The following is a 24,440-nucleotide window of genomic DNA, read 5'->3' on the forward strand; positions in this document are numbered from 1 at the left end:
TAAGCACTCTGAACAGATAACCCGAGACACTTTAGTTGCTGCTGTTTCTGTTTAACTTCTCTGTGAAGCTATAATCTTATAAATGCTCATTATATCCATACTGGAAAGTAAACAGACCTAAAAATCAAGGACAGTGTTCCTGGAGTGAAAACAGCTTCTAATCATAGTAATAAAAAAGAGGAGATAAATCAATCCGCATGGAAGTCTTCTTTTTAATTTCTTTAGTTTGCATTATGTCTAATGTGTATTCCTCTCAATTTTCTCTCCTCATTTAAAACTTCTGACAGTAACTTTATTTTTTCTCAGATTTATCATGTTTTAATTAGCAAAAATATGTTTCCAGTTTGAACTTGAATAAATTTGAAAAAAATCACGTAAGACTTTAACGCAACATTAATCAAAGAAATAAATTGAGCATTTAAACTACACATTAAAGGGTATTCTTGCTGTTAAGTGCAGGCAACTTCGATTATTTCTCACTGAACATCCTTGGTATGTTAATCAACAAATACGGAAAGTAGGACAGTTTAGTTCTCATTTACCTTCTTGCATACAGATTTAAAGACGTGCATGAAATCTTGCAGGAACAGGGAATCTTCATTTCACTCACTACGGTGCAATGTGAGACCCCGGAAGCCAACATTAGCTTCCATTTGTAAGGAATCAGGAAACCACGCCAGATATGCATGACTGAAATAAGCCCAGCCCAGCTGCCATCTCTTATCTGAGAACACCACAAGCTCCACCCACATGACATTTCTGAACAGTCCCCTAAGTGTCTGTGGGTGCCTTGGTACCTTTGCACGTGTTGTTCCATCCACCTGGAATGCCCTCCCCCTCCTCCCAAATATCCTGCCACTTGTCAAGACCCAAGTCCAAGAGCACACCCTCTGTGAGATCTTCCCTCAGTGCTTTGCAGCATTCTGTCCACACCTTGATTAGGACATTTATTTCATTGTATTTTCTCCTTCCACTAGCCTGCAGGGTCTTACCTATCAATCATTTTTGTGTCCTTCCTGCCGCTTCGACTTCTACTACAGAGTACATGCACAATAAATATTTCTTAAATGAATGAATAGTCAGCCATGAGAACTTCACCTTGCTTTCCCCCATTTAAAAAAAAATTCATTTATCCTTCAAACTTATCCTCCAGAAGGAGGGGCTCATATGATTAGCTGGAAAGACCAATTTAAGCTTTTGATAACTGCCTTTGGCCTTATCACTCAATGCTGTCAATTTTAACTGATTTTTTTTTTAACCTGAAATAAGAGGAGGTATAATGATCATTTTGAGTATCTGATATAAGCTATGGATATTTTCTCCAGAATTTATTCACAACCACCTGTGCACAAAACTGATCAGTATCAGGCTCTGAACTGGTTCAAATTCTGGTTCTGACATTTACCAGCTGTGTGACCTTGGGAAATTCACTTAACTTCTCTGTGCCTTGGTTTCCTTATCTTTCAATGGGGATAGTAAAAGTACATATTTCATAGGGTTGTTGTGAGGATGAAATGAGTTAATTATATAAAATGTTTCGAACACTGCTTGGCTTAGTAATCCCTATAGAACCTAGTAGTATTAGGTCCAGGAACTGGAGGTATCAAGATAAATTGGATGTGATTCCTTTCCTTGAAGAGCTCAAAGTCCCGTGAGGAAGACAGCTGTGCAAATAGAAGACACTATGTAGAGGTCTGGACAAAGGAGCAAAGAGGAGGAAGCACTTTCCTTCTGAGGCCTGGGATGGGGCGCCAGGTAGGAGGTGGTATTTTAGCTGAGAATTGATGGCTGAGTAGGAATCTCTGGTTGGATTACTTGAGGATGTACAATTTAGGTAGATACAAGCAAAGACACAATTTATGCAGCCATGTGAAAGCACAAGGGGCACTGGGGGACAGCAGCTACCGAGAGTGGTCTTAGTGTAACGTTGGAGGTAAAAGGTGCTGGAGAGTAAAGCCGAAGCACACTGCAGACACTATAAACTGGTTTATTCAACACCTATGTTCAACTGTCTAGTCCCCGGCCCTCCCGACTAGAGAGTCAGGGAAGAGAAACACTAGATTTTCCCAACCAGGTGAGCTCCTGTGATAGGTAATAGGGCTTCTCTTACAGGATAGTAATTCAAAGCCTTTCAAGGAGAAAGCTTCTTTGGCCTTTTTGCTTTCTTCCTACCTGGAACTTGGGTTTGAGGCTTTAAGACAGAAAGACGAGAGCCACCTGCTAAGGTGTAGTGGCAAGACCCAGAGAGCTTGGGTCCCCGGTGGCCGTGCTCAGTAGCTGCAGTGCCTGGACCACCTCCTTCTGGACTTGTGGTTTGTGAGAAATATCACAGCTGACCAGGCTTCCTCTGGCTTAGAGCCTGAGGCATCCCTAACTGACACAAGTGGTGAGCAATGCTGGGTCTCTGAGGCCTCGAATGTTCTGCCCAGGGGCTGAGACCCCCACATTTGAGCTCTGGGCACTGTAAGCTAATTTAGGGGTTTGAAAATACAGCTTTGCAATCACGCAAACCATGCTGTGTTTTTTTTTTTTTCTCAACCCCACTCCCCTTCTTTTTTTTTTTTAAACATCTTTATTGGAGTATAATTGCTTTACAATGGTGTGTTAGTTTCTGCTTTATAACAAAGTGAATCAGTTATACATATACATATGTTCCCATATCTCTTCCCTCTTGCATCTCCCTCCCTCCCACCCTCCCTATCCCACCCCTCTAGGTGGTCACAGAGCACCGAGCTGATCTCCCTGTGCTATGCGGCTGCTTCCCACTAGCTATCTGATTTACGTTTGGTAGACAGCTCAGCCAGTTACTTGCTGTTTAACTTGAGAAATCAGTTATCCTCAGTCTGAGCCTTGTCAGGGAGACATGTGGTGAAACTTATCTTAGGATGCCGACCTCCCCCACAGCACACTGGAAAGAACGAGGAGGTCAAGAGCAGAGGAAGAGTGAGAGTTGGCCTGTGTCCTTGCAGAGCAAAGTATATCTGAACTAAAGATTCGGAAATAATTTCAGAACTTAGAGTGGATTCTAGTTGACATTTTTCGCCAAAACATATTCTGATGGTGCTGGATTTTATAAATGTTCTTTGAGACTTATAATACCTTTATGACTAAATGTCTTAGTACAAGCTGCTCTAAAGTTCTTTAGAAGAGAGAGGCTTGTTTTTGTTTTTTTTTTCCATGTGCTATAAATTCCTGTGGCATCTTGTATTATCTCCAGGAATGGAGTGAGGAGTCCATAAATAATTGGCGAGAACAGCCGGGACTGAAGAAACAAATAATTCATGATTCATGATTCCATGCTAGCGGTCCTGTGGGTGCTTTAGAGTCTGTTGATAACCAGAGTAGTAAGAAGTTCAAATACAACTCTATTTCCCTGATGGCCACTTAAAAGCTCTAATGTTGATCTTCTGTAAAACCTGGGTCAGGCTAAATTAAGCCTAGGAAGTAGGTGGTATAATTTAAGAGACAATGAAAAAGCTTTGGCCCCAAATATCTACACTTTCTTGTCAAGGATGCTTGAAAGTTCTGCATCAGAGATGATCTACTTTGAAGAATAAAGTAAGGAGCCCTGCCCAAAGCGAGTGCCCAGGGTAGTAGTAACACATTTCCATCAGCACCAGCCTGATGATAATCTGATGCTCAGATTAAGGATAACTGATTTCTCAAAGTTATACAACTGGCCGAGCTGGGATTTGAACCAAGGTCTGTGTGACTGCAAATCTGTACTTTTAACCCCTACATTATATACTGTGGCATTTCCATGCCCTAAGCCCCGCTGTCTCCCAAGCCATGCAGTTTGCAGGTTATACCCTCAAGCTAAGGCAGGGAGCTAGGCAGTCAGTGGGTGTGACAACTTTCTGCTGATTCTCTAGGACAGGACTTAGTCACTGTGAGGCTGACCCTGATGAGGCTTTGTTGAGGAACCTCCTAGCTCCCAACTGGTGGTGGAGACACATGGAAGAGAGGAGAAGGGCCTGGATCAGATAAAACAAACTATCTGAAACTCCAGCAAGTTGCCTAGCACTGTGTAAACCAGGAAGATGGCATGAACAATCAGCCTCCGTGTCTATTTAAATCAAACAATATGCAACCCCATATCTTAGTGTTATTTTAAGGCTTATTGATTTACCTGTCCTAGGAAACCTGACAGTTTCAGAATCTCTGGAACTGGTCCAGAGGGACACAATTCAAATTTGGCACTCTGCTTAAGGACCACATGCGTGGGAAGAATGAGAATGCTTGGATTAAAACACATCACTTCCTTCTCCTGTCCTGCTTTCAGGTGCAAGCTCAGAATCAGAGCGAGAGGCTATTACAGTTGTCCCTCGGTATGTTGGGGGACTTGTTCCAGTACCCGCTGAGGACACCAAGATCCATGGATGCTCAAGTCCCCTTACATAAAATGGCGTAGAATTTGCATATAACCTACACACGCCCTCCTGTATGCTTTACGTTATCTCCAGATTACTTACAATATCGAATACAGTGTAAATGCTATGTAAATAGTTGCAAATACAATGTAATGTTAGGTAAATAGTGCCTGTGTGCAGCAAATTCAAGTTTTGCTTTCTGGAATTTTTTTTTTCCCCCAAATATTTTCCATCCAAGGTTGGTTGAATCCCTATCTGCAGAACCTGCAGATACAGAAGGCTGACTGTGTATGGCGACTGAGTGTAGCTGCAATGAATAGTTTCATGGTCCCGCGCTGTGAGACTAATCAAGATCTCTAGGAGTTGTAATCCAAAGAGAACATGGTGACTTTCCAGGACCAAGAGAACCATGAACTTAGCAGCAGAGTTTGGGGCTCCAAGGAGGGAGGGAGTAGCATGTGGGCTTCAGGGTCAATCATTTTGTTGTCCCTTAAGCTCCTTTTCAGGGCCCGGGCACTCACCTCGGCCTGCCAGATGGGGTTCACGGTGTTGCCGATGATCTTGGATCGCCTCTCCTGTCCGTGGTGTGGGAGGGCAGGGAAGATGCTGTGTTTCCCAGGCTGAATGGAAATCTTCAGGTAAGGGTCTGGGTTGAAAAACATCCCTTTCTTCAACCCCATGGCCTGGAAATCTATAAAACAAAGGATATTTTAATTTCATGTGTTTTGGCAAGGTTAAAGATTATATTAGGCCTCACACAAGAAGAGTCCATCTGAAACATGTAAAAAGTTTTTCAATCTTTAGACCATTTTCCACCTCATTACAAATATAGACTGATATGTCTCCAGAACCCATTACATGGAACATTTACTGATTTAAATGAACATTTACTGTATTAAATTGTTTTGGTTAAGAAGTGCCTGTAATAAGTCAAGACTGGCATTGTGGTCACTATGCTTTTCAAGAGAGGACCATTGGCCCCTAGTGGTCTGGGCTTCTGGCGTTCCTCAGGCAGGTTGGGGTGAGGGGGTGAGGGGCTGAGGGTCACTTCGGGAAACCTGGTGCACACTGAGGGAGAAAATCCAACTTGGAAAATTCAGTGGGTCCAGGTGAATTTCACTTTTGGCTGCGTTGGGTCTTTGTTGCGGTGTGTGGGCTTCTCATTGCGTTGGCTTCTCTTGTTGCAGAGCACAGGCTCTAGGCACGTGGGCTCAGTAGTTGTGGCGCACGGGCTCAGTAGTTGTGGCTCACGGGCTCTAGAGTGCAGGCTCAGTAGTTGTGACGCACAGGCTTAGTTACTCCGTGGCATGTGGGATCTTCCCGGACCAGGGCTTGAACCCGTGTCCCTTGCATTGGCAGGCGGGTTCTTAACCACTGCACCACCAGGGAAGCAGGAACAACTTCTTCAAAGTGAAGACAGAAAAACAAGGGCTCTAGCCTCACAATATATATGATTTTCACTGAGTAAGGAGAGAGTGCATCAGAAGAAATAAAGAGAAAGGTGAGGATTAAAAGAGCAAAGAGCACGGACATTGGAGGAAAGGAAAAAACATGGCCTCCATGGAGCTAATGCACATCAGTGAGGAGGGTTCTGAGGAGAGACCATGTGGTCGGGAGGGAAGGCTTTGACAACTGAGCCATTCCATGTAATTGAAAAGGTCTGATCATGTACAATTTCATGCTCTGTGTCGGGGGGAGAGAGAGAGAGAGAGGTCATTTGTGATAATGGTTTATGGCTGTTCGGAGATAATTTGAAATCATCTTATATTTATTAGAAATATATGATATCAAAAAATATAATTAAAAAATTTCTATTATCAAAGTATTTCCCCTGCAAAATTGTTCATATTTATATATAAGTGAAAGAAACAGGTAAAAATACATCGAACTGATTCTCAACTATGGTATAAGTTGTGAGGTGTTGGAGGAATTTGTTACCGATGAAAAAAGTACAGAAGTTTTCATGTGCATTTACTTAAATGTTATTTTGAGTTGATTCAAGGGTGTCTCCATAATGAAATTATTCTTACTCTCTTGCATTATAATATACTGCCATGAGGCGGAATAAAGGTTAGAAAGTACAAACATCACAGAAATTTGCAAAACCCAGGCTACACCCATGGGAATGTGTGCAGAAAAGAAGTAACAAAGCAGCCCGAGACTTCTCTCCTTCAAAAGGCCTGTTTCTGAGGTTGGTCCTTGGCTAGGGTCTGGGAACTTGGATCTCAGGAGGGTTCCCACATCTCAGAATTGATAAGAGTGGCTCTCTGTGCCTCAAGTGTCTGTGCAAACTACGTGCTTTATGCTGAACACCTGCTTTTCTTCTGGGAGTCTGGAATTTTGGTAGGTGTTAGGAGCAATCTGGCCGTATGACCAGCCCCCAATCAAAACCTTGGGCTCTTGAGTCTGTAATGAACTTCCCTGGTATATAGTATTTCATAGTATTTCACAACCTGTTGCTGGGAGAAATAAACCCAAGCTGTGTGACTCCAGTGAGAGAGGACTCGCGGAAACTTGTGCCTGGTTTCCTCCAAACTTCATCCCAGGCACCTTTTTCCTTCACAATTTGCTTTGTATCTTTTCAATGTAATTGATTACATTGATTATAGTCAATCTAATTGACTATTGATTATAGTCAATGTAATTGACTACTGATTATAGTCATGAGTATGACTACATGCTGAGTTCTCCCAGTGAATCATCAAATCTGGGGGTGGTGTTGGGGAATATGGCCCAGAGTGTGACAGACATATAGATTTATCACTCATAAAATAATGACTATCATCACCTTCATCACCTCTACCACTACTGCCTGCCATTTACTGATTAGCTACTAAATTCTGGGGACCATTCTATGCCCTTCAAATACATTATCTGATTTAATCATAACCACAAACTCTACAAGATAGTTATTACATCCCTAATTTGAGGAAGAGAAAATTGAGGTTTCTGAATTAAGTAACCTGACCAGGTCTTCAGAGTTGGTCAATGTCAGAAATGAAATTTGAACCTGCTTCTTTGATTCCAAAGTCTGTGTTTTTAACCATTATGTGATATTACCTTTTTATAAAAATGACAACTTTGGCATAGGTCAAATTCTCAAGCATAAACGGGTCTTTTTAAAAAATTCTCTTCCATCAAACAACTTGTCTAAATCTGCATAATGTCTTTATCATACGTCTGATACCTGATAAGTCTAGTTACTCTTTGTTGTTCTTGCTTTTTTCCAAAAGAAAACATCTTTCTTTACCAGTCACACATTTATTCTTCTGGATTAATCTTTTAATTTGTTAATCAGCTCCCCTCCAAAAAATTGAGATTTTGATTGGAATTGCATTGAATCTATAGATTAATTTTGGGAGAAATGGTAACTTTACAATACTTCCTATTCAAGAACATATGTTTCTTCATTTTTTCATGCCTCCTTTCATGCCCTTCAGTGAGCTTTTATAGTTTAAGTTCAATTTGTATACTTATAAAAATATATGTTTCACAGAATAAAAACGTTTGAAACCTGCTGCAATAAGGAGTTAATTAGGAGTTAAAAGAGCATTCGGCTGGGAGTCAGTATATCCAGATTTTAGTTCTGGAACACTCTCTACTGAGCTTTGTAACTTTAGAAAACAACTTCTTCAGGTCTCAATTTCTTCAACTATGAGATTGTTGGAACGGATATCTATAAGAACACAGAGTTTTGTGATTTTCCAATAGTAAATGATACATTAATGGGAAAATACTTAATTTTCCCTCATTTTTTCCTGCATTAGTTTTTTGTTCTGATGGTACAACATCAGAACATGGTAAACATGGTAAACATGATGCCTACTGTAACTTTTTTAAATATAGAAGGAAAAGAAACAGAATTTTAAAATTATTTCAAATTGTACTGCATAGTGGCAACCATTGCTAGACTTTTTATTGCCTTTCAGTAATTTTCTTTGCATAGTTGCAACCATACTGTATATACAAACTTGTACCCTAAATTTTTTCTTTTGCCTGGATTATACCATAAGGATGTCCCATGTCTTTTAGAACATTTTGTATACATAATTCTTAAACAGTATATAGTATTTCATTATTTGGCTCTGTGGTAATTTTGAATATTTAAATTGTCTCCAATACTTGTGAAAAAAATCTGTATTTGCATTTATGATTTTTAAGGTTATAGTGTTAATTCACTGAAAATTAAAGGGATAGTAGTTACACAGGAAATTTATTACCACCAAGGAGTGGTAAAAACTGAATATATAAACAGATTTGAGAAGTAAAGCATTTGCATCAACAGTCTTGCTTTGACATGTCTACTCTATTCTGGAAAATTTCCAGAGGAGACAATTCCATGATCTATCTTTCTGGTTATTTCTTATTTTAAATTCTAAAAAGAAAAGCAGTCCAATTATATGCAGTATCTCCAGTTCTTGAGTTTTCTTAAATTTATCTCTCTGTATGCTGGCGTGGATGTTCACATATTACTTTCAGATAAGATGCAAGGGTGAAGTTCTTTGAGCCCTAGCAATCCTGAGAATGTGTTTCTCTTGCCTTCTTACATAAATGACAACCTGGTGGGCACAGAAATCTTTGGCTAAAACATGCTACCCTTAAAACTCTGTAGCCTTTGTTTCATGATTTTAGCATTCTGTATGATAAGAAGACAAGTCTGAAATTAACATGAGGTTTATTCTTTTGTAAGTATCACGCGTTTTCCACTCAGATGTCTACTGTGTCTGCATTTGAAAATTTCTTTAAAAAAATTGGCATTTGTCTAGATGTTGGTCTCTGTACATACATTTTTTCCCTCAGCACCTTATAGTCTAATTTAAAGATTCAAAATCACATTCAACTCAAGAAACCTTTCTCCTATTATTTCCTTTCAATCTGTTCTGATCATTTCATCAAAAACATTAAATATCTATGTATTGGTTCTGTATATGTCATCCATCTTTTCACTTCCTTATCCTTTTTAGGTCTGACCCTTCTTCTATGTTTTCTAGGAGAGAATCTCAAGTCAGTCTACCGTATCATTGATTCTAATTCTGTAGTGGTGAGTACGCTCTTACTGCTTTCTAAAAGCTCTCAAAGCTCACTTTGAATTCTGTGATTGCACCTTTTAGAATTTATTTTAAATCTCTCCTTGACTACGATAGACAGAAAAATGGTCCCTCACAGATGACCATGACCTAATCCCTGGAACCTGTGAATATGTCACCTTACATGGTAAAAGGGACTTTGCAGATGTGGTGAAGGACCTTTATTGAGATGGAGAGATTAGCCTGGATTATCCAGTTAGGCCCAATGTAATTATAAGAGTCTTTATAAAATGGAGGAAGGAGGGGCAAAATGAGGAGAAAATGATGTGACAACACAGCAGAGATTGGAGTGATGCAGCCACGAGCCAAAACATGCAGGTAGACTCTAGAACCTGAAAGAGATGAGGAGCGGATTCTTCTCAGGAGACCCCAGAGGAGAACCAGCCCTGCCTGTCGACGCCCGGATTTTAGTCCCTTAAGATTCATTTGGACTTCTGATCTCCAGAACTGAGGGAATACATGTGTCTTATTTCAGGCCACTAACTTTGTGGTAGTTTGTTACAGCAGCAACAGGAAACAGGTACACTTGACTTTCTTTTAGCTTCAAAGAACTTCAAAGAAATCCCTTACCATTTTACTTCATCCTAGACCTCTTACTTAATAGGTCCTGCACTTTCCTGTATTTTATAGAGAGTACAAGCAGACGAGTGATAAATCCCTTATTTCTCTTGGGCAGATATTTGCCAACAAAATACTTGTCTTTTTCCTCGAGTGTTATGTCCTTCAACTTTTTTTTTTTTTAAGGTAGACTCTATTCTCCACACATTCTTCAAGTCACAATGTCTAATCTTTATCCGTGAGTAGTTTGTGTATCCCGGTACTGTCCATCTTTAGTTAGTTTGGCTGTCCAACGAGCTGCGGTTGGAATCCTCATCCCTACTTTTACACCTGGAGATGACCAGCATCTAGTCAACTTTTTGATACTTTGTGGGCTTTGCTTAGCTGTAGATTTGATGATCTTTTTATCACATCTTTCTTTGAGGCATGGAATTTATTATGCTACTTTAAGCAGTATTGACTTTTATTTTTCCTTGACAGATGTAGTGAATTAAACATATACATATTCAACTACTAAGTATTATATTTCCACGACCATTCCAGGCTTGCTTCTTTAGTTGCTAATTTTACATCTCCAGTCACGTTTCGTTGCTGGCAATTTTTGCCTTGAGATAAGTGTAAGAAAAATGATATATTGGGGGCTGTAGGAGATGAGTCCATCCTGATCACCTTATAAAGTAGCTTTTTGAACCAAGCTGGTGGTGGTGGTGGTGGTGGGGTGTGTGGTTTCCTTTCCTGTGGTGAGTTTGTGAGCCCATGTCTACATGGCAGAGCCAAAATGGGAACCAGTGAATGGATATTTTGTCTCCTTCCCCAGCCCCATGCTGTCCGTCCTGTATGGCATCCCTCTTAGGCTTTAGGATTTTAGTGAGCTTTGGTTAGTGAAAATTCTTCATTTCTGGCAGACAGTAGAGTAGTTTTCTGGTTTCTACTGCTTCTGAAGGTTTGTACAAATAATTGTTATCAAGCATTTCAATGGGAACATAAGAATAACAAATCAGGAGTTGTTAGTTTTCTGTCCTAGTAATACAAAAGTATTGAGTTTCTTCTTTTTTCTTTTCTTTTTAAACCTAGACAGACACATGCTAATGTTGTCAATGGGTTTCTTTTAAGACTTAATTTTTTAGAGTAGCTGTAGATTCATAGCAAAATTAAAAGGAAGTACAGAGATTTTCCCATATACTGCCTGCCCACACATGCATCGCCTCCCCCATTATCAACATCCCCTACCGGAGTGGTACATTGGTTATAACTGATGAGCCTACATCGACACATCATAATCACAGTTGAGAGATACTTTACTTCCTTTCCCAAAATCCATCGCTTACGTTACAATTCACTCTTGGCATTGTACACTCTCTGGGCATTGACAAATGCATTATGACATGTATCCATAATTATTGTATCATACAGAGTATTTTCACTGCCCTAAAAATCCTCTGTTCTCTGCCTATTCATCTCTCCTTCCCCTATCTCCCAGTAACCACTGATCTTTTTATCATCTCCATAGTTTTACATTCTCCAGAGTGTGATATAGTTGAAATCATACAGTACGTAGCCTTTGCAGATTGGCTTTTTTCAATGACTAATATGCGTTCAAGATTCCTCCATGTCTTTTCATGGCCTGATAGCTCACTTCTTTATAGCACCGAATAATATTCCATTATCTGAATGTACCATGGTTTATTTATCCATTCAGCTACTGAAAGACATCTTGATGGCTTCCAAGTTTTGGCAATCATAAATAAAGCTGCTATAAAGATCTGTGTTAGGTTTTTGTATGAAAATTACTCCATTTGGGTAATTTCCAAGGAATGTGATCATGGGGTCATGTGGTAAGAGAATGTTTAGTTTTGAAAGAAACTACCAAACTGTGTTCCAGAGTGTCTGTGCCACTTTGCATTCCTACCAGCAATAAATGTGAGTTCCTTTTGCTCCACGTCCTCACCAGCATTTGGTGTTTTCAGTGTTCTGGATTTTAGCTATTCCAATAGGTACATAGCTGGTATCTAGTTGTTGTTTTAATTTGCATTTCCCTAATGGCATATGATGTGGAGTACCGTTTCATATGATTACTTGCCATCTGTATAGCTTCTTTGGTGAGATGTCTGACAAGATGATAAGATCTTTGGCCCATTTTTCAACTGGGTTGTTTGTTTTCATATTGTTGAGTTTTAAGAGTTCTTTGTATATTTTGGATTAACTGTCCTTTATCAGATGTGTCTTTTGCAAATATTTTCTCTGAGTCTGTGGCTTGTCTTCTCATTCCCTTGACATTGTCTTTTGCAGAATAGAAGTTTTTAATTTTAATGAAGTCCATCTTATCAATTTTTTTTCATGCATTATGTCTTTGGTGTTGTATCTAAAAAGGCACCACCCTACCCAAGGTCATCTAGGTTTTCTCCTATGTTATCTTCTAGAAGTTTTATAGTTTTGTGTTTTACATTTAGGTCTATGATCCATTTTGAGTTAATTTTTGTGAAGGGTCTGTGTCTAGATTCTTTTTTTTTTTTTGCATGTGGATGTCCAGTTGTTCCAGCACCATTTGTGGAAGGGACTATTTCGCTCAACTGTATTGTCTCTGCTCATATTTCAAAGATCAGCTGACTATATGGGGGTCTATTTCTGGGCTCTCTAGTCTATTTCATTTATCTATTTTTCTGTTTTTTTCTTTTTTTCACAAGTACCACACTGTCTTGATTACTGCAGCTTTATAGTAAGTCTTGAAGTTGTGTAGCATCAGTCCTCCAACTTTGATATTCTCCTTCAACATTGTGCTGGCTATTCTGGGTCTTTTGCCTCTCATTATAAATTTTAGAATCAGTTTGTCAGAATTCACAAAATGACTTGCTGGAGTTTTGATTGGGATTGCATTGATTCTATAGATTAGTTTGGGAAGAACTGACATCTTTACAATATTAAGTCTTCCCATCCATGAACATGGAATATATCTCCATTTATTTCATTCTTCTTTGATTTAAGTCATTAGAGTTTTGTAGTTTTCCCTATAAACATCTTGTACATATCAACATTTTGTTAGATTTATACCTAAGTATTTCATTTTGGGGAGGTGCTAATGCAAATGGTATTGCGTTTTTAACTTAAATTCCATTTGTTCATTGCTGGTATATAGGAAAGAGACTGACTTTTTGTGTATTAACCTTGTTATTATCACTTATCAATGGATCTTTAGACACACGTTTGCTTTACTGGGGGCTCACTTAGACATGGAAAGCCTCAGTTGACCGTCCATCTCCCAAGGACACTCATGAACTTCATTTCTGTGATCTCAGATCTCTGATATTTATGGCCTACAATATTTGTTGGTTTGATAATAAGCTAAGCAATAGTTTTCAAACTGTGCTGAACAGTTCTGCGCCCTACAGCTTCATGCCATTGTGTCTTCGCAAAGACCACTTAGGGTGAAATTGAGTGCATGGGGCTCTGAACTCTGTATATTTTAGCCAGAGCAACTCAATTTTTCTTTATATTTTTAATTTTGAAATTATTTTAGATTCAAAGAAGAGTCTACCCAGTTTCCCTTACTGTTAACAGGTTACGGAACTATGGTACATGATGAAAACGAAAAAATTAACTAAATTACTCTTAACTATTAACTAATTATGATTAACTAAATGACAGGCTTTTTTTGGATTTCACTAATCTTTCCACAAGTGTACTTTTTTGAGCAGCTCAGTTTGGTTTTTTTTTAACATCTTTATTGGAGTATAATTGCTTTACAATGGTGTGTTAGTTTCTGCTTTATAACAAAGTGAATCAGTTATACATACACATATGTTCCCATATCGCTTCCCTCTTGCATCTCCCTCCCTCCCACCCTCCCTATCCCACCCCTCTAGGTGGTCACAGAGCACCGAGCTGATCTCCCTGTGCTATGCAGCTGCTTCCCACTAGCTATTTTACGTTTGGTAGTGTATATCTGTCCATGCCACTCTCTCACTTTGTCACAGCTTACCCTTCCCCCTCCCCATATCCTCAAGTCCATTCTCTAGTAGGTCTGTGTCTTTATTCCCGTCTTGCCCCTAGGTTCTTCATGACCTTTTTTCTTTTTTTCTTTTTTTTCTTAGATTCCATATACATGTGTTAGCATACGGTATTTGTTTTTCTCTTTCTGACTTACTTCACTCTGTATGACAGACTCTAGGTCCATCCACCTCACTACAAATAACTCAATTTCATTTCTTTTTATGGCTGAGTAATATTCCATTGTATATATGTGCCACATCTTCTTTATTCATTCATCTGTTGATGGACACTTAGGTTGCTAGCAGCTCAGTTTTTAATCTGTTTTACCAACTGGATTTCATGTGAGATTTTATTTAGACCAAGGGTCTGCTAGCTGCTTCTTGTCTCAGGCTTTCCCCTACTCCACTTTATAAACTCTCAATTACTGCTAGTTAGCCATGAAGGAAAAGTAGAATGGTAGCTTCTCTTCTCATCATCTCATCTCATCTAAGGAATGCATCTATTCCTTATTGAATCCTCTAGTACCCTTATGAGGTCAAGGGGTGAGAAATGGAATGTTTCCTGCCATATCAGTAAACAAAGTATGTCACAGTCATCAGCGACTGCAGCCACCACCCATGGTGAGTTGGTGAGCCCTGAGGAAACTCAGGATATGAAAACACAGGATACTGGCCCCAGATAGCTGAGGTGCATATCAAAGGAATGCAGACTCTTGCATCTCCCCAAACATAGAAAAGCACTAAATGCTTTAACTTGAGATCATCTGGTTTTCTTTACTTAACAGTAATCTTTTGACATTCAGACTACCTGCCCTTTGTTGCAAAACTCCTATATATCCTAGTCCCACCCTCGCCTCCTCTGAGTAGTTCTCTCGGGGTTACTTGAGATGCTACCTCCCGGGCTTGAAGTCCTAAAAATTCCCACCAAATAAAACATAACTCTCAACTTTTAGGTTGTGCATAATTTTTAGTCAACAGGGGAATGGAGCAGATATTTTAAAATTTTGTTTTACAGATGGAGAAACTGAGGCACAGAGAGGTTGAGTAACTTATAGATAAGAGTCAAACTGAAGGGGTCTCCTGACTGTTGACTGACATTCTTATTCACTCCACAAGGCCTTCATATGAGCAATACATACCTGAGAGAGAAAAGCTGATCAGCCTCCGACTTCCTTGCCCTTGCGCAGTCTCATCAGAGCCAATACTTTTAAAAATCTGTAAGAAGACAGAAAATGGGAGACAAGCAAAAGAAGCATTGAAATAGATACTCACGCTCCAATACAAACATGCTTAATCACAGTTATTTCTGTAGCTACAGAATACAAAGACAGCAGCATTGTGATTTCATTAGGCTACTACTGATTAAAAGAAGTTTTTAGCAACCTAATGTCTTTCCCAGTAATAGAGTGGGAAATGCTAGTAGGGATGAGGGGTACTTTTCAAAGAAATGGAAACCAACAAAAATAATTTCTGTAATATTAGAGGCTCTTTATAACCACTTATGTAAACAATGTCTTTTCACATTCAAATTTGCAAAAGGTTTTTATTAAAGCAGAACCTAAGGCAGTAGAATGATAGGTCAATAGATGTTTACTGTTGTAATTACAATATGTTTCCATTAGCAAATTATAGCGTTAAACTGCTGTATCTTCTTTCCTTCTGATCTGTATTACTATCTAGAGATTTCCAGGAAATTCTGTTTATTAGGGAGGAGACTGAGCATGGCATTAAGAAGCTACTCTGAGGTCTCGTTATTTAACTGCCTTCCTGGGATGTTTCAGAACACAGTTGTTACATGGGTTATCTTCGTCTAGTAGGTATTTGCAAACCAGGTTGCCAAAATCTTCTACTTTCCATCATTGCTCAATATTTATCTGTTAATGGATTAATCAAAGCAGCTAGAGTCCTTGCTTCCAGTCTCTTCCAGGCAAGTTTTACTCAGAAATGATTCTGAGTATTTATTCAAAGGCAGTTACCTTTGCATATGTTATATATTTGCAGAAAATAATATACAAATCTGAGCATTAAGCAAATCCATACAGTGTCCACTTTTTAGAAGATAATCTGTACTGAAGAAGCAAAAAATGGAGAGCTCGATGACCTCTTGCTCAAAGTCTCTCTGTTTCGAGGTTCTGTGGGTTTGCTCTCTTTCTACTTCCTCTCAGTATTCTTTTTTTTTTTTAATGTTTTGTTTTTGTTTTTTAAATTAATTAATTAATTTATTTATTTTTGGCTGTGCTGTGTCTTCGTTTCTGTGCGAGGGCTTTCTCTAGTTGCGGCAAGCGGGAGCCACTCTTCATCGCAGTGCGCGGGCCTCTCACTATCGCGGCCTCTCTTGTTGGCGGAGCACAGGCTCCAGACGCGCACAGGCTCAGTAGTTGTGGCTCACGGGCCTCGTTGCTCCGCGGCATGTGGGATCTTCCCAGACCAGGGCTCGAACCCGTGTCCCCTGCATTGGCAGGCAGATTCTCAACCACTGCGCCACCAGGGAAGCCCCTCTCTCAGTATTCTTGATGCTGGAAGAGTTGTGACTGGATGTGACCATCATCTTGCCTTATATGAGACTGGGAGTAATGACCGGGCATCACTAGGGCTCACAGCTTTCTCCCAAGGAGAATACAAAGGGATTATTAGAACACCCCCTCGTAAAGCAGGTGCCCCTGGCGGGCCTACATGCTCGGCTGCAGCTCGGGTGCCAATCCTCTCAGTAAGTCTGCTTTTAGGCCCACATGCAAGAGGCATTTCGGGGCTGCTGCGCTGCCCAGCAGAGGGAACAGATGTGGGTGACGTATGGACTGGGGTGAGTCAGAGCGCTGGTTGGGCTGAAGTATCAGCCCTCTTCACACTGGACAGCCTGCTCCTTCCCAGTCTGTGTTTGTTCTTCTCTCTGCCTAGCTGACCCCGAGCAGCACAGGTCAACAGTTCAGAGACTGCATCCTCAGGCTGGACAATTCTCCTAGCTCTCAAAGTGGCCAATGTGCATGGGCCTAATCAGAGTTCAAAATTCCTTCATGTTGAGGACTTTTCTTCATTTTCAAATCTATGCCTGAGCAAAGGCCATGGGAGACTTGGGCAGGCTGGCCACACTCCCTTACAGTGACGTACCTGCCTATGTGGGACAATTACAATTGACTGTTCTTAATTCTAGTTTAAAGATGTCAACATCTAGCTTGTTCCATCTCAGATAAGTTCCTTGAGGGCACAACAAAAAGTATACTTTTAATAGAGCCTTGATTTTACACTGTTTCAAAGGTAGGATTAAACTGCACATTTCATGCTAGTCTAAACGAGCTTAAACTTGCAATGATAACAAAGAATAGTACATCTGTTCCTTCTTATTTAAAACATAATTTTGATCCCTCGTATTTAAATATTTTTCTGCTGGAAATTCAAGGTATTTACAAAAAGGTCCTTCATATTTATTGCATCGAAACAAGTCTGTAGACAAAAAGATAATGTATATTTTTCAGAAGCTACTAAGTTCAGAGGGGAGACACACATTTAAAACTTCATAAAAATTTCCCTAACTCACGGCTTTTTGCTAACAGTATTTATCAAGTCATCTCAGAGCCAGACTGATGATACAAAGGGGGAGGCAACAGGTGATAAACATTTTCCAGGAAGTAAAGATGTTTGGGAAGGTTTTGCATCCTGGCTTTTTGCTCAAGATGAGTTCCAGAGGCTGGTCTGAGGTTCAGAAATCTGCTGCACTCACAGAGATATGCTCTACCATTTACTGACTGTGAAAATGGTGTGAAGACTCAGGAAAAATAGTCTCACCCTGGAACAACCTAAGACTGAGGGGCACATCAGGGAATTGCTCATCTTCTCAGGTCTGCACATTCTCTCGGCTTTTCAGCCTGTCTGATGCCCAGTTGTTATTCCAAGCCCTGGGCGCTGGGTCATGATGTCCCCTCTCAGACGCAGTGCACAGTGTCACCGTGTTTTGCACACAACTTATTTCCACAACCAAGCCTACTTGGCAAATGGTTTAACAGATTCAAGGCTGAATCTGCTGGGAGGGGGGGATCAAGGGGGTGGAGCAGGAGGGTGTGGGGCTCACCTCCCCCATAAACAGTGAAAATTACATCTACATGCAGAACAATTCTCACAGAAAACCAACCGGAAACTGGCAGAAGATCCCTTATACAACCAAAGCTGCAAGAAAGATCCCCATGTAACTGGGTAGGATTAAAAAAAAAGGGATCAGGATGGGACTGGCGCTCCTGGAAGGGATCTGTGAAGGAGGGAGGGCCGCATAGGAAGGCTCTTGCTCTGAGAAATCCCTGTCTGCTGGGAGGTCTGCTGGGACAGATAGGAAGCTGGAGGAGCCTGTACTCCACTTGCAAGGAGTGTCTGCGTGCTGGCTTGCTAGCAATAAGTGCAGAGAGAGACTGGTGTTGATGGCTGCCACCTCTCTGTACCTCCCAGCCCAAAATGCATGCTGGGTGGGGCTGCTAGTACACGCAGCAGCTAAGCACTAAAACTCGGGTGGAAGAACCCTGGGAGAGGACTTGGTCTAGCTGCACAGAGACAGCCTAGAGGGCCTGGAGTGTGGTCCAGGCTGCCATGGTTAGTGCACTTGAGATAGGATGTGCGTTCACCATTGAAGCCCTACTATCACAGTGGTGCCGGTTGGGGCACAGGTCTGCCAATGAAGCCCCACTGTCAGTGTGCTCACAGCAAAGTGCGACTCTGGCTGTTGGTGGGCTTTGTGGAAGACTGATAATGGACTCAGATATCAGTTACCCTGGTGGGCAGCCCGTGGGGAGGAGTATGCAGCGGTTCCTTTCCTGGTGAGTGCACTCCTCACATGGTAGCTTGGAGCCAGAGCTCGGTGAAAAGGTCCGGAGAGAGCCCTACCATAGAGGCAGCCCGGGTCCCAGGCAGCAGCACAACCACCTCGAATCCTGCAGTCACAATGCCCCGGCCCCACCGCCAGCCTAGCACTAGGGTCTGGGATGAACACAACAGAGAAAGGGACGTGACCTTGGGCTGCTTATGCACAAAACCGCAGATACCTGCATGGGCAGCGCATAGGTTTGCTGTGACCACACGGGCCTCAGTGGATTCCGTGTTCACCTTCTTGGGGACATAGGACATAGAGCAATGGAACCTTATAAAACCCAACCCTCAGGGCTTCTACTCCAACAACTAGGAAGCAGACCCTACCCCTGACAAGGCTGTGACAGCCATGCAGCAAAGAGGAGGACCCACCCAACATCTGCAGGCTCTGGATACCACATGAATCACACCTCCTATCAAGGGGATAATGGTCAGCACACTGAGGAAATAGCCCTCACACCAAAAATATTGGACTGCCACAATCTACACAGGGATGCTCCCACATAAAAACAGCACTTCGAGACCACAGTAGATAACTATTTCTCCTACATTCATAGAGACAGAGAAATGAAAAAGCAGAGGAACTACTCCCAATTAAAAGAACAAGAAAAATCCTCTGAAAAACCAAAAATGAAATACCTCTCCAGGCTACAAGTTGAAAAAGTAATAAAAATGCTAAAGGAATTAATAAATATTACCAATAGAAATGCAGATCACTGTAACAATGAACTAGAAACTATAAAGAGGAACCAATCAATATTAGATAACTCAGTTGCCAAGATAAAAACTGATCTAAAAGCAATGAACAGCTGACTTAATAGTGCATAATAATAAATAAGTGATCTGGAAGACAGAATAATGGAAATCACTCAATAAAAACAGCAGACAGAAAGACAAATGAAAAAAATGAAAGCAATGAACAAGATCTATGGAATAATATGAAGTGTGTCAACCTACACATAATACAGATTCGAGGAGGAGAAGAAAGAGAGAAGGGGATAGAAAAATGAAAACATGTATTTGAAGAAATTATGGCTGAAAACTTCCCAAACCTAAAGAAGGAAACAGGTATCCAGGTACAGGAACACAAACAAACCCACACTAAGACATATCATAATTAAAATGGCAAAAGTTAAATATAAAGAGAGGAGCACCAAGAGAAAAACAAAGTCAGTTACAAGGGAACCCCCATAAGCCTATCAGTTGATTTCTCTACAGAAACTTTGCAGGCCAGAAGGGAGTAGCATGATATATTCAAAGTCCTGAAGGGGAAAAACCTGCAACCTAGGGTACTCTACCCAGCAAGATTATCATTCAGCATAGAAGGAAAGATAAAGAATTTCTCAGACAAGTAAAAACTAAAAAATACAGTAATACTAAACCTATCATAAAAGAAATATTGAAAGGTCTTCTGTAAATTGAAAAGAAGCAAAAATCTATAGGAAAGGGAAAAATCACAATAGGAAAGGCAAATATATAAAAGGACTGAAGATCACTTAAATAAGCCAGTAAATAGATTAAAAAATAAAACCATTTTTGTAAAAGTGATCGTAACCTCAATAAATAGCAAAAGGATAAACATGAAGATGTAAAATAGGACATTAAAACCACAGAATGTGGGAGAAGGGAGTTAAAAAGTGCGGATTTTAAAAAAACGTGTTTGAACTTACATGACTATCAGTCTAATCAAGTAGATATAGCTATGGGTTACACTTGAAAACCAAGGTAACCACAAATCAAAAATATACAATAGATTCACAAAAATAAAAAAGAAAGGAACTCAAGCTTAATACAAAGGAAAACCATCAAACCACAAAAGGAAAAATAAAAAGAACAAAGTTTGTTCAAAGAAGAACAAGGAAGAACTACAAAATCAACTGGAAAACAAGTTTTAAAATGGCAATAAATACATACTTATCAATAATATCTTTAAATGTCAATGGACTAAATACCCCAATCAAAAGACACAGAATGGTAGACTGGATAAACAAACTAAGAACCTACAATATGCTGCCTACAGGAGATCCACTTTAGGCCAAAAGACACAGATAGATTGAAAGTGGAGACAGAAAAAGATATTTCATGCAAATATAAACAACAAGATAGCAGAGGTAGCAACACTCATATCAGACAAAATAGACTTTAAAACAAAGTTCGGAAAGAAAGACAAAGAAGGACACTATATAATGATAAAGGGATCAATACAAGAAGAGGATATTATACTCGTTAACGTATATGCACCCAGTACTGGAGCACCTAGATATATAAAACAAATAATAGCAGACATAAAGGGAGAAACTGACAGGAATACAATTATAGTAGGAGACTTTAATACCCCTCTGACATCGATGGACAGATCTTCAAGACAGAAAATCAATAAGGCAACAGAGATCCTAGAAGACACAACAGAACCATTGGACTTATTGATATCTGCAGGACACTACATCCAAAAAACTCAGAATACAAATCCTTTTCAAGTGCATATGGAATATTCTCTAGGATTTACCAGATACTAGGACACAAAACAAGCTTCAACAAATTTAAGAGGATAGAAATTATTTCAAGCATCTTTTCTGACAACAATGGTATGAAACTAGAAATCAACCACAGAAAGAAAAACAGGAAAACACCCCACAATCACATGGAGACTAAACAATATGTTATTAAAAAACCAATGGATCAACAATGAAATCAAGGAGGAAATCAGAAAATACCTTGAGACAAATGATAATGAAAACACAACCTTACAAAATTTATGGGATGCAGCAAAAGCAGTTCTAAGAGGCAACTTCATAGCGATACAGGTCTTCCTCAAGAAAAATCTCAAATAAACAACCTAACCTAACACCTAATAGAACAGGAAAAAGAACAAACAAAACCCAAAGTCAGCAGTAGGAAGGAAATAATAAAGACCAGAGAGGAAATAAATAAAATAGAAATTTAAAAAACAATAGGAAAGATCAATAAAACCAAGAGCTGCTTTTTTGAATAGACAAAAAAAATTGACAAACTTCTAGCCAAGCTCACCAAGGAGAGAGAGGAGCCTAATAAACAAAATAAGAAATGAAAGAGGAAAAATGATAACTGATATGGCAGAAATATAGAAAATCATAAAAGACTACTATGACAACAAACTAGACAAGCTAGAAGAAACGGACAAGTTTCTAGAAACATATAGCCTGCCATAATTGAGTCAAGAAGAAATAGATAATTTGAACAGACCAATCACAAAGCAAAATAGAATCTGTAAAAACAAAACAAAACAAAAAACAAACAAACAAAAACTCCCTGCAAACAAAAGTCCAGGACCAAATGGCTTCCTTGGGGAATTCTACCAAACATACAAAGAAAAACTTATACCAATCCTTCTCAAACTATTCTAAAAGAAGAACTTATGTCAATCCTTAAACTATTCCAGAAGATTGAAGAGGAGGGAAAACTCCCAAAGTCATTCTATGAAGCCACCACCATCTTGATACCAAAACCAAAGACATTACAAATAAAGAAAATTACAGGCCAATATCTCAGATGAATATAGATGCAAAAAATCTCAACAAAATATTAGCAAACTGAATCCAACAATACATAAAAAGGACCATACACCATGATCAAGTTGGATTCATTCCAGGGTCACAAGGATGGTTTGACATAACACAAATCAATGTGATACAACACATAGTAACAAAAGAAGAGACAAAACCATATGATCATCTCAAGAGATGCAGACAAACCATTTGACAAAATTCAATATCCATTCAACATCCAAAACCATATGATCATCTCAAGAGATGCAGACAAACCATTTGATAAAATTCAACATCCATTCTTGATCCGTCTCAAGAGATGCAGACAAACCATTTGATAAAACTCAACCATCTGATAAAATTCAACATCCATTGGATAAAATTCAAAGTGAGTATAGACGGAATATATCTCAACGTAATAAAAGCCATTTATGACAAACCCACAGCCAATATTATACTCAGTGGTGAAAAGCTGAAAACCTTCTTGCTAAAATCTAGAACAAGATAAGGATGCCCACTCTCACCACTTCTCTTCAACATAGTATTGGAAGTCCTAGCCACGGCAATCAGACAAGAAAAAGAAATAAAAGGTATCCAAATTGGAAGGGAAGTGGTAAAACTGTCATTATTTGCAGATGACATGATACTACATACAGAAAACCCTAAAGGCCCCACACAAAAACTACTAGAACTGATAAGCAATTTCAGCGGAGTAGCAGGATACAAGATTAACATACAGAAATCTGTTGCATTTCTTTGCACTTACAATGAAATACCAGAATGAGAAAGTTAAAAAAAAAAAAAGATCCCATTTAAAATCACATTTAAAAAAAAAAAACAACCTAGGAATAAACTTAACCAAAGAGGTAAAAGATCTATATGCTGAAAACTATAAAACACTGATAAAGGAAATTGAAGATGATTCAAAGAAATGGAAAGATATCCCATGCTCTTGGATTGGAAGAATTAATATTGTTAAAATGGCCATACTATCCAAAGCAATCTATAGATTTAATGCAACCCCTATTAAAACACCCATGACATTTTCCACAGAACTAGAATAATCCTAAAATTTACATGGAACTACAAAAGACCCAGAATTGTCAAAACAATCCTGAGGGAAAAGAACAAAAGCTGGAGGCATAACCCTTCCAGATTTCAGACAATGATAGAAAACTACAGAAATCAAAACAGTGTAGCACTGGAACAAAAACAGGCATATAGATCAACGGAACAGAATAAAGAGCCCAGAAATAAACCCATACACCTATGGTCAACTAATCTATGACAAAGGAGGCAAGTATATACAATGGAGGAAATGGACAGTCTCTTCAGTAAGTGGTGTTGGGAAAGCTGGAGAGCTACATGTAAATCAGTGAAATTAGAGCACTCCCTCACACCAAATATACAAATTAACTCAAAATGGTTCAAAGTTCTAAATATTAGATATGACACCATAAAATTCCTAGAAAATGTAGGCAAAACATTCTCAGACATAAATCATAGCAATGTTTTCACAGATCAGTCTCCCAAGGCAAAAGAATTAAAAGCAATGATAAACAAATGCGACCGAATCAAACTTATAAGCTTTTGCACAGCAAAGAAAACCATCAACAAAATGAAAAGACAACCGATGGAACTGGAGAAAGTATCTGCAAATGATGAAATCGACAAAAGGTTAGTATCCAAAATATACCAACAGCTCATACAACTCAATATCAAACAAACAAACAATCAAAAAATGGGCAGAAGACCTAAATATACATTTCTACAAAGAAGACATACAGATAGCTAACAGCCACAGGAAAAGATGCTCAACATGGCTAATTATTAGAGAAATTTAAATCAAAACCACAATGAGGTATCACCGCACACTGGTCAGAATGACTACCAAAATGTCTACAAATAATAATGCTGGAGGGGGTGTGGAGAAAAGGGTACCCTCCTACACTGTTGGTGGGAATGTGAATTGGTGCAACCACTATGGAAAACAGTGTGGAGATTCCTTAAAGAACGAAAAATAGAGTTACCACATGATTTAGTAATCCCATTCCTGGACATATATCCAGA

General features: G+C 39.4%; 1 protein-coding gene across 2 annotated transcripts in view; it reads right to left on the bottom strand.

Annotated features, from left to right (window-relative positions):
- Nucleotides 1–24,440, bottom strand: part of HECW1 (HECT, C2 and WW domain containing E3 ubiquitin protein ligase 1) — a 467,976-nt gene that overhangs the window by 150,744 nt on the left and 292,792 nt on the right. For both annotated transcript variants that reach the window (XM_082399702.1, XM_082399703.1), the window contains exons 5-6: nt 15,141–15,216; nt 4,892–5,061 (exon numbers count right to left, since the gene is read on the bottom strand). In XM_082399702.1, the coding sequence (XP_082255828.1) occupies nt 4,892–5,061; nt 15,141–15,216 (246 nt within the window). The remainder of the gene's footprint in view (nt 1–4,891; nt 5,062–15,140; nt 15,217–24,440) is intronic.

Source organism: Balaenoptera borealis, assembly GCF_965194805.1.
Source record: "Balaenoptera borealis genome assembly, chromosome: 7".
Lineage (NCBI taxonomy): Eukaryota > Metazoa > Chordata > Mammalia > Artiodactyla > Balaenopteridae > Balaenoptera > Balaenoptera borealis.